At 52.9% G+C, this 11,025-nt stretch overlaps 1 protein-coding gene across 1 annotated transcript; it reads left to right on the forward strand.

Annotated features, from left to right (window-relative positions):
* The first annotated feature begins 1,670 nt into the window (after positions 1-1,670).
* Positions 1,671-10,787, forward strand: SFRP1 (secreted frizzled related protein 1). Its single transcript, XM_072357067.1, has 3 exons — positions 1,671-2,388; positions 5,450-5,527; positions 8,931-10,787. Exons 1-3 carry the CDS (start codon positions 1,866-1,868, stop codon positions 9,251-9,253), a joined length of 924 nt encoding a protein of 307 aa, XP_072213168.1. The 5' UTR covers positions 1,671-1,865; the 3' UTR covers positions 9,254-10,787.
* Positions 10,788-11,025: the final 238 nt, after the last annotated feature.

Raw genomic sequence — 11,025 nt, forward strand, 5'->3', positions numbered from 1 at the left:
TTCAGCCAACAGTTCACCCATGAATACTCATGCAGGTGCAGCTGCCACAAATGTGGGTACCAAATACAGAAGGGTGCCAGCAGAGCTGTTTGTAAGGCTGAGAATGGAGCTGTCCTTGCTGTCTGTGGGATGTTTCAGAACCAAAGCAGCATTCTGCTGGGATGGGGAGGGCTGAGCTGAGGTGGTGCAGCACATCTCTGGAATGGGTTTGTTTCTCCCTCTGTTGAGGTGGGCATAACCAGCTCTGATGGAGAGCTCTTAGTCTTTCTGGTGCTGTTGCAATTAAAAATGAAGTGTTGCTTGCAAACAGTGGTTCTGAGCACCCAGAAGAGCAGGGGACTGTGTTCAGGACCAGACAGTTGTGCCTGCAGGCAAAGTACTTGGCTGTGAATAAAAGATCTTGAGAGAAATGCAGCCAAGCAGCCTTAAGCAGATCCACGTCCTGTTCTGTGCAGCACTGCAGCACGCTGCTTGGACTTTGCAATGTATTCTGTGTTCTATGAGATGTTTCAGTGTTTCTAAATGGATGCAGGTAAAAGCAAATTCTAGGATGTCAGGATTTCCCCAGGGATGAAAAGCCCATTTTGCAGCTGTTTCTTTGTGCAAACAGCAGTCGGGGTTCTCCTGCCATTCCCTGAGCCTGAGCAGCAGGGAAGGGCCTGCTCCATCTCACTGCTTTTCATTCAGTAACTGGCACCTTACGGTGAAGACTTCTCTTGTTTACTACTGAATTCTCCACTTCGTTAGCAGTGCTAACAGGCTGCTCTCTTCTACAGGGCCTCAAGTGGCTCTTTCACGCTTGCAGGCTGCAGAACCTCTTCCATTTACCTCTCAATGAGGTGTAGTTCCTGCTTTAAATCTCACAGGCTGTTGAAGCAGAAGGCAGCTGAAGTAACTGAGCTTAATGTAGAGCCAGGGGAAGGGGGCTCAGGGGGGCACAGGGACTGCCCGATGGCCCAACTCCTGCACACACAGTGGCTGAGCTGCACGGCCAGAGCTGAGGGACCCAGCTGTGACCATGCCTGGTGGTGGGGTGGCATTGGGTGCTGCTGCTGCATGGCTCTAGGGCTGTGGACAGGCTTCCAGGTGTAATTCCTCTTTAAGAAACAAACCTACTCTTTCTCCCGTTTTGTTTTGTCGTTGTTTTGCTTTTTCCCCTGTCAAACACCGCAGTTTGGGTTGGAATTTGTCCGCAGGGGAAATGAGATCTGCACGGTCCACACCAGGTCCTCAGAAACATTCACAACCTTGGAAAAGCTGCTCAGGAGCGCCGGAACTTTGCAGAGCTCCTTCAGCTCCGTGCAACCCGACCGCCCCCCGGTTCCCCAGCAGCTCTCCGGGGGAGGAAGCAGCAGGAGCTACGGCCGTGCTCACGCGTGCCCGAAGCCTACGGGAGCCTCCCCGTGCTTTCCTCCTCCCGCAGTGCCGCAGGTGCCCGCAGCCGCCCGCCCGCTCCGGGGCACGGAGCTCCTCCGCCGAACCGCGGCGCCGTCCGGGCTCAGCCTGGGGCGGTACGGGGGCGGCCGGGCCGGGGCGCGATTGGTTCCCGGTGCCGTTGATTGACGTCGGCGGGCGAGTGCTCGGCGGGCGGTACCGTCGTGATTGGCTGCCGGGGGGCTCACAAACCCGCGGCGCGGGGCGGTGGGGCCAGAGTGGGGCCGGGGCTGGGGAGGGAGCGGGGAAGAGAGCGAGGGGGGAGCTCTGCGTGCGGCTCTGCGTGGGGCGGCAGCGGCGGCAGCAGCGGGCGTTTGGCTCCGGGCGTTTGGCTCCGGCGTCCCGGGAAGGGGTCGTTGGGAAAAGCGCGGGGGGCTCCGGGTGAAGCTGCGGGCGGTGGCGGTGCCGCGGGCGGTGCCGTCGGGGCGGCCATGGGCGGAGTGCGGGGAGCGCTGCGGGCTCTTCTGTCGCTGGCCGCGGGGCTGCTGGCGTGCGGAGGGGCCAGCGAGTACGACTACGTGAGCTACCAGTCCGACCTGGGCCCCTACCCTGGGGGGCGCTTCTACACCAAACCCCACCAGTGCGTGGCCATCCCTGCCGACCTGCGGCTCTGTCACAGCGTGGGCTATGATAAAATGGTGTTGCCCAACCTGCTGGACCACGAGACCATGGCCGAGGTGAAGCACCAGGCGAGCAGCTGGGTGCCGCTGCTCAACAAGAACTGCCACATGGGCACCCAGGTCTTCCTCTGCTCCCTCTTTGCCCCCGTCTGCCTGGACCGGCCGGTCTACCCGTGCCGCTGGCTCTGCGAGGCTGTGCGTGACTCCTGCGAGCCCGTCATGCAGTTCTTTGGCTTCTTCTGGCCGGAGATGCTCAAGTGTGACCAGTTCCCCCAGGATGATGTCTGCATTGCCATGACAGCTCCCAATGCTACCGAAGTCTCCAGGCCTAAAGGTAAGGCATGGCCAGAGCTGGGGGAGGGGCAAATGTCAGTTCAGCAAAGGCTGTATCCTTGTCCCCAAGCAGGAAAGATGTGCTGCCTGCTCCTTGCCGCTCTTGGAGCAGTAATCATGGAGCAGGTGGAACCTGGGGAGATGTAGTGCTGTATCTATGCATTAGGGCTCCGTTTCTCTCCCGTGGTGCCACTCTTCAGCTGCAGCAGGATGTGTGCCTACACATGGCAGGAATGTCTGGCTGGAGTAGATGGTGGCACTGGTCCCAACAGAGCACCATGCTTCCCAGGCAGCACTGAGACTCAGCATCCTGCCCTAGTGGAGGCATGCAGTGGAGGAGTGCATGTGTGGAAAGGCAGCCCTGCTTTCCCGGTGGGGGCTGTATGGTGGAGGGAGGCTGCAGGCATAGGGTCCATCAAGAAGCAATTGGGGAAAGTGGACGTGTTTCTTATTTTCCTGGATTGTGCTCTTTGAATCTGCCTGTGTCAGACCAGCTTGCCTGCAGTGAGTCTGGTTTGTTGACGGAAACTTTTAAAGTAATCAAATAAACCTTCTGGTGTAAGGTAAGCATTCCGTGTTAAAGCACTCTGTAAAGCTACTGAGAGGTGTTTGCAGAGGGAGAAGGCAGGAGAGCACAGCACTTAACTGAAGCAACTGCTGGAAGGAGCTCTTTGTTTTCAGGGGAGGCTCTAAGTTCTCTGCTCTGGGTGAACCCAGACCCTTGGTCCAGACTGCTGCTGTGTCCTGTGAACAGGTACAAAGGTTGCTTTTATTCCTCAGGGACTTGCAGCCAAGCGAAGCGGAACTGCAGCCTGTAGAGCTGCCCCTGTTCTGGGCTATTTGCAGGTCAGTATCTTCAGAGGCTTTAGTAGCTCCAGACCTGGAGTCACCCTTGTAAGCAAGCAGCATCTGCCGGTCTTCCCTGGTGTGGTTCAACAGCCATCTTTGTGATGAACTTTCAGGCCTGTTTAGGTGGATGGGGCAGCATTGCTTTCTTTTGGTGCTGTGCAGCAGTTCTGTGTTCAGTACCACACTGTCACTCACATCACTGCAATGACTTTGTTACAGCAGAGCAGCTCTGCTGCATGCTGCTGTGTGCAGTCTTCTGCTGGTGCATGTTCTGGAGCCCCATGGATTTCAGGCTCTGGGGTGTTTCCTATTGATTCGAAGAGGGTCAGAGCCCAGCAGTGTCCCTCCCCCCACCCCATTCTCTGGGCATTAATAAGAACGAGTCTTTTCAGTATTTTTCCCCATTAACACCTTAAAATTGGAATTTGTTTCTGCCTCTCAAAGAGCTGACCTGCTGAATTCCTTTCTCCTTAAGCATTAGGCAGTAAAGCCTGCAGGCCCACGGGATGCATCAGGGGAGTTGCAGATTAATATAGCATTACACATTCCTTCTCCTGCCCCTGGAGTAAGCTAGCTCTTAAAGCCAGGCATTGGAAAATGGTCAGCAGGGAGAAAACGAACTAGAAACAGGCTGAAGTTGTCCTCAGAATGAAGCTGTCAAATGCAGAATGTGGGCTCTGTCCCAGTTGTAGCTTGGGAGGGGGTCAGAGCTTGGACTGTTGGGTGCTGGGCTGGGATCCCTGAGCTGCTCAGGGCGCACAGCAGCGGCCCCTGCTCACATTGTGGGTGTGCTGCAGCATCCCTGGGGCCATGCACACAGCTCAAACAAAGCCTGACTTTTCACCAGGGGACATTTATTTTACTTCTTTTTTTTTGGGGGGGGGGAGCTTGGAAAGTTTGTAAGTTGGGCACTGTGGTGCCTTTCTTGCTGTCTACCTGCCCTGTGTGGGCTTGACCTCTTGGTGTGCACTTTGGCTATAAGGTAAGCTGACAACGAGGGGTACCCCTCTGCTCTCAGGGTATGGGCTCGGGTGGTCCGCAGCACAGCTGCTCTCCTCCTGACAGTGTACAACGTGGGGTCCTCCCACCAGCATCCCTTTGCCACGAGCTCATTAAATGTACAGGCAGTATGGAAAAATTCTGACTGCTCATTTTAAAAGTGAAGCATTTGGGCTGTCGTCATGTCCCACAAACTGTCAGCTCTCTGTGTCCTCGTAAGCTAAGCTGGTAAAGTGCTATGGCATCGATAGGGTGTTGGAACCCAGCTCAGACACCAGGAATGGCATTCCCAAGGCTGCTCCTGGATGCAGTCAGGATTACCTCGTTGCTGGCAAACTGAAACAATTGGAAGGCCAATTGCTCTGCATATGTGATTAATAAAGACGTGGCTTATGACCCCAGGAATGAGGGTTTGGCACAAAGCAGATTGGGTGGCGGGAGGGGAGAAACACGGCACAGGAATGAATGAATGTCCAGCTGGGAGTCCCACGAGGCGTCTGCGGATGAGGCAGCAGCACTGTGGTCTGCACAGGGTGTGCGGCTTTGCACCCTCCTGCTGGCAGCTGTTGTGCTGCAGGGCCAGGCTCCGTCTGCGTGCAGAGACTGGCAGATGTTGCACTGCAGTGCGGGCTCCAGAGAACAGCTCTTGTGTGTGGGAAAGAGCCCTTCTGCTGGACCGAGAGCATCGCCCTGCTCAATAAATTCAGCAGCACAAACCTCTGTCTGTGCTGCTGGGTGGTCTCTGCTGGCTGGAGGCAGGAACCTGGAAGCAGTTCATTATCCTCTGGATGTGAGGAGCTCTCCTGATGAGCTGAGTTGTGCCTGTCCTGAACCCAGTCAGGCTCTGGGGTGGTTACCCTTGTGGTGTGAGCCTTCCCTGCCATACCTTTGTGTGTGCTGTGTGCCAACTTGGTGCACCGTGGGACACAGTGTCAGCAGGCTGCTCATCATGGGCAAGCATCTTCCCCAGCCAGGAGCTTGGCCGTGAAAACCCTGCTCTGTGTCAGCCCTGTCCTCTGCAAGCATCTGCCTACACCTGGACTGGGAGGAGCAGGGCTGGTAGGATGCTGTGCTGGAGCTTGGACCAGGCAGGTGCTCTCGTGCAGAGCTGGTTGCTGGCACCCCCAGGGTCAGTCTTCAGGCTGCTTTTGGTCCTCCTGGGTTTGTGATGCTCTTGAGCTTGTTCCTCATAACCTGTTCTCTCCTCTCACCAGGAACCACTGTGTGTCCCCCATGTGACAACGAGATGAAGTCAGAGGCCATCGTTGAGCACCTGTGTGCCAGCGAGTTTGGTAAGGAAGCATTTCTGCTGCTGTTCCTCTGTGGTATGGCTCTGCAGTGTGGAGAGGAGAAGGCCCTTAGTGCCTTGGCTGCAGAGAATCCTGCTTCCCTTCTGTGCCTGGGGCAGCAGGTTGGGTGCACGATGCTGGAAGGGCAGGGAGTAGGGCACTACAAGGTGCCACAGCTGCTCAGCAACCACTGTGCTACCCAGGGAAGCTGGGGGCTGCCTTGTTGTGGGCCTGGAGGTGTTCTTGGGGTGCTGGGCGGCTTCCTGGGATGTGCAGGGCAGTGCAGCTCTGCATAGGCTGGATCCTGGACCACTGGATTCCCACCACCCTCGTGGTTGACATGGGTCAGTGGTACAGTCCCATTGCCTGCAGGCAGCCTTTCCTGGGGGCAAGCATGCCTCTAGATGTCAGTGTTGATGCGTGGTGGTAGCAGTGTGTGGGATGTGTTTGGTGGGGAGTGGGGTCTTGGAGCTGCATGGCCCCATAGCAGCTTAGCAGGGAGGTATCTCAGGGTGTCTGCTGCCCAGGCTGCTGGCACCCCTGGGTCTCTTTTTTAGCTCTTCTTGCCAAGTCCGGGTGTTGAACCCAAAAGCCATCCCTTGCTTTGTTATGGCTGAGGAGTGAGGGGGGGGAAAAAATGTAGTGCTGTTGGAAAGTTATGTCCTAGATCCATTATGGCTCTTAAGTCCGAGTCAGGCAATCATAGGGAAACAGAGCTTCATTTAAAAAACAAACAATACAACAACAAAGAAAACCACAAAGAAACAACAACAAAAAGAAGCTGTTCCAGGAGAAAATATGAGCTTTTTCAGATCAAGCCTTGCATTAACTGGGTTTGACATCCTTGCTGGTATATGTAACTTTCCTGAAAAGCTGTTAAAGGAGTATTGAGCAAGGTGTGCATTCCGTGGGGATTAGCACTTGAATGTGTCCTGTTCCAGAGTGCGCCGTGCAAACCCCAACCTGCTCTGTGCTGATGCTTTACCCCTTCTGCTGGAAATGAATTCTCCACTCCTGCAGGTTTGGTATGCCAAAAGGCCTAAGTTCAGTGCATACTTTTTCTTAGGGGGAAAAGCATCCACAGGAACACCCATGTAATAGTTGCTCAGGAATGTGCGTGCTCCCGGCGTGCAGGAATTCAGTGTGGCTGGGAGCTGCCTGCCCTGAGCTCCTCATCTGTGGCCCAGGAGTTTTCTTGTGAAAATTAGATGACTTCTTCCTGGAGAAGAGTCCAGAGCAGCTGAGCAGGACACAACTGGTGTCTGCTGTGTGTGAGGCATCATTCTTTCCTCACAATGGAAAGCTGGTTGCATTTTGGGTTGCCTTTTGTTCTCCTCTTCCTCCCTTGTCACCAGAATAAATGGCAGTGGAAAAGTTCATTTGCATGGATTCTCAGTGGTGTGGGTTTCAAGCAGCTGCCTTTGGCGCTTCTTCATCTGCCACTGTGTTTTTTCCTCCTCCATTGAACTCTGTTGTTCTAGGAGCTGGGGTGAAGGACATGGGCAGGCTGCTGTGGGGATGCCTGGCAGTGGGGAGCAGCTGGTGAGCGATGGGTCGGCCCCAGGAAGTGCTCACCCAGCACAGCACGGGATCCTTAGATCTCTGTTTAGTCTTTCAGGGGTTACTGTCGTGGGGGCGATTTCTCACGGCGAGCTGTTTATCTGGCACTAACGTAAACTCCCGTCCCCTCCAACTGAGGTTTCTCATGCACATCCAGCAAGGTAAACACCGGCAGCTGACAGGTTACAGAACCTCATCACAGCCAGACATGTACTGTAAATGTTTAAACTACGTGTACTGTGAGGGGCAGCTGGTGGTGGGCTCTGCTAACTGCTCTTCCCTAGTTCTCAAGGTGCCATTGTTGCAGGGCTCCTGCACATCCCCATGCTGTGCTGTGTAGTGCTCTGCCCGTTCCTTGCAGCTCAGGGTTGGGCAGCCCTGGCATGCTGCTGTTCTCACTTTCTCTTGGTGGGTGTATTTATCGTTTCTGCCCTTTCCCTGAGGTCTGAAGGATCCTGCCCAGCGGGCTCTTGCTGAACTGGGACTGCAGTACAATCAATACATGCTGTTTATTTTTCCCCTTGACTGACAGCTCCTTGCCTGCAGCCTTCTCCAGTTACAGCCCTAATGTGTCTTCTGGCAGGTTTCCTTCTTCTGTGTGATTCCTGAAAGAAGGAGCAATAGGGCTGCAGGAACAGCAGAGCTTTCCACTCTCTTGCACTCCCTTCCCTGACCCTGGGGGTGTGGGGCTCCCACATATGGGGGAGCACTGGGATGGAGCCAGGTGGTGTGGGATGGGGTGGGGGTGATCTCAGTGATGTGTTGCTGTGCCTCTTGCTGTTCCAGGGCTCGGTGCAAATTGAGCTGGTTTGATCTCTCCTGCTCTGTAAAGCTTGCATCTCTAGCTCCCTGAGCATCCTGAATTTGGAAAGCAGATAGAAAGAAAGCTGCTTCTTTAGTTTCCAGTCCTGGATTGCTTTCCTGTACAGTAATAGTACAACACAACAGGGCTCTTGGCAAGCACAACAGCTTTTTTTTGGCACATGGGCAGACAAATACCATTATTCTTGTTGCCAATGCAGTGGCTGGGAGCATGAGGGTAGCACACAGACTGTACTGCCTTCTTGAGACTGTTATTGCTGTTCTTTTGCCATGTGTGTCTGCGGTGGTGACCTGAACGTGTGTGTTTTTGCTATAAGTTCCGGCAGGGCTAAACTCCAAGGAGCAGTGATGCAGGGGACTCTTTTCCCTTCCAGAGCCAGCGGTTCTGCTGTGCTATCTGCTGCTCACACATCTAAGAATCAAATGGGAAGGGACAGCAGTCAGTCACATATGTGAGCGCTATTTATCTGCAGCTCTGAAGTGAACTCCCATATGATGGAAATATGTTAGTCATTTTGGGCCATATGTGCCCTAAAAATGAGGCAGAGCCCAATGGCACAGAAGTGGTACTTTAATGTACAACACATTTCCACGATTTTTCCCATGCTTACTAAATTCCTGTTCATGGTCATGGCAAATGAGCATTAATTTTCTGTTATTTGGGTTGCTATTTGCTCAGGAAGGCACTGAACCCAAAGAGGAGAATAGATCTGTTGGGATGGGATGGGGTTGGCCCTGCTCCTCAGATCCCCACCAGCTCACACATACTCACTACTCAGAATGTGTTTCACAGATGCCTGAGGGCAGGAGAGCCTGAAAGCAAATGTTTGAGGAGCTGAGTTGATCCTCTTAAGAGTCTGTCTGTGCTGCTGAAGTAGGGACGTTGTGTCATTGCTCAGCTAACATTTTGCTAGCAAATCAAGTGTTGTGCTGCTGAACAAATTTCCTTCTCAATTAAAATGGCCATGTTCCGTGCTGAGAACTTCCTGTTGTTTTTTTCCCTTGTCCTTGGCTTGTTTTTCAGCTCTTAAGATGACCATCAAGGAAGTGAAAAAGGAGAATGGGGACAAAGTGATCATTCCACGGAAGAGGAAGGCGCTGAAGCTGGGGCCCATCCGTAAGAAGAACCTGAAGAAGTTGGTGCTGCTCCTGAAGAACGGGGCTGACTGCCCCTGCCACCAGCTGGACAACCTTGGCCACCACTTCCTCATCATGGGCCGCCAGGTGAAGACCCAGCACCTTCTGACAGCCATTTACAAGTGGGACAAGAAGAACAAAGAGTTCAAGAAGTTCATGAAGAAGGTGAAAGCTCCGGACTGCCCCACGTTCCCGTCCGTCTTCAAGTGACCCCCATAGGGGCCAAACTCCTCCCTTTCCTCCTCATCCTCGGAGCTCCCCACAGCCCCACCTCCTGCCCCCTGCCAGCATTTCCCAGAGTGAGCACTGAGCAGAGCCCGAGGTCACGGACCACATACATCTGCAGTAGCCAAAGACCCATTGCTAGGAGTAGATGGAAATAGCAACGGTCAGATGCAGAGGGGTGTGATACCACATGATTTTGGACCTGATCCTCGTGACCACCTGTGTTCGTGGCTGTAGGGGCACTCGAGTTAATCCCTATAGGACCCAAGCCAGCCTATTGGAAAAGTATTCTGTTCTGACAATGCAAGTTAATAAACAAGTGCAGCAGTATCCATCAAACCCCTGATAAAGCCTCCTAGTTCTAATTGCCCTCATGGTAAATACAAACCAACCAATATTCCAGCCTGAGTGCCTTTGGATTGAGCCTCAGCCCTGGGACCTGACGGTGCCCTGATCTGCTGGGTCTCATTCCCAACCACTGCATGATCCCATTCACCTGGCTGTGTCCCTCAGCGAGGCTCTGCTCGCTGGCTCGTGTCATTGCTTGTTTTACCACCAATATTTCATTTTTCTTCAGGCCATCAGCAAAATATGGCACTGCAGAAGGACAAGGAGTGGTCCCTGCAGAGTACCACAGGACTGCATCACCTCGGTGCTCCTTTTCCTGCAGTTGCTGTGGGGCTGATTGGTGTCTGGGTTTTGCTGAGTGACAGCTTGGCTTTGTATCGTTCTGTGTTGGTTTCTTTTTTTCCTGTAATCAAAATGTCACGTTAGTGTGAGGTTGAGTCGTTTTATGAAAGGCAATGAATACTGCATCCAAATGATTACACTTACTGACCAGGCTGAAATTCATTATTCTTTTAATTGGAGTGTTCTTTTCTCCATAGTCCCATATTGCTCTGCATTAATTACACCGTCCTGCTTCTATTCATCATCCTCATAAATCACGATTGCTCCTAAGAGAATGGCTGTCTTCAAACTTGGAATAATCCTGTAGCTTTGCAGTTAACTCTGCTCAGACCTGGTGAATGAATCGTTCTCTGGCTCGGGAGTGCTGTGTGTTTCTTTCATGACTGAACCATGGACTTTATTGTAGATAAATACAGTAAATATGCCGAGCACCCTGATGAATGCTGCTTCAGAACTAGCAGAGAGATGGATTTAGGATGTGAACTCTTTAGAAAATCCCACTAAGTGTCTTAGACCGCCGTGTGTATTAGCATTGTTACTATGATGCAAAGTTAATCATTGTAGATAATGTACTTTATCAGTGAATTAAAAAGAAAAAAGCAAAACCACAAGAAGAGCCATCCTTAAGCTTTAGAGGCAGCTCAGAGCTGCCGAGCTGAGCTGTGTGTTGTTTCAAGCACAGTGCATTGGGCATCTCCATATACCTGGATGGTCACTGTACCACCCTGCTGCCAAAGGGCTGAATCTGCCAGCAGCTCTGCAGATGGAGCAGGCAGAGCCCCTGTGCATCATTGCTTCCCTTGTGCTCTCTTTGTATGTGGAGGTTTTTAATAAAAAGAACAAAAAAATAACAGCACTAGGAGAGATACGTTTGATGTAACATCGTGTTGTAGGCAGGATATACTTACATTTTGTTTCAATGTAATTTTAGATCATTAATATAGAATGCGTGTGGCAGCCCCAGATTGGAGCTGCAGCTGCTGTCTGTACCTCCCTGTGCTCTCACCCCCCACCCTGTGGGGGTCCCTGGGGTGGAGCAGCACTGGGGCTGCAGTCCAGGCCCACAG

The sequence above is a fragment of the Excalfactoria chinensis genome, chromosome 25 (genome assembly GCF_039878825.1).
Source record: "Excalfactoria chinensis isolate bCotChi1 chromosome 25, bCotChi1.hap2, whole genome shotgun sequence".
Classification (NCBI taxonomy): Eukaryota; Metazoa; Chordata; class Aves; order Galliformes; family Phasianidae; genus Excalfactoria; species Excalfactoria chinensis.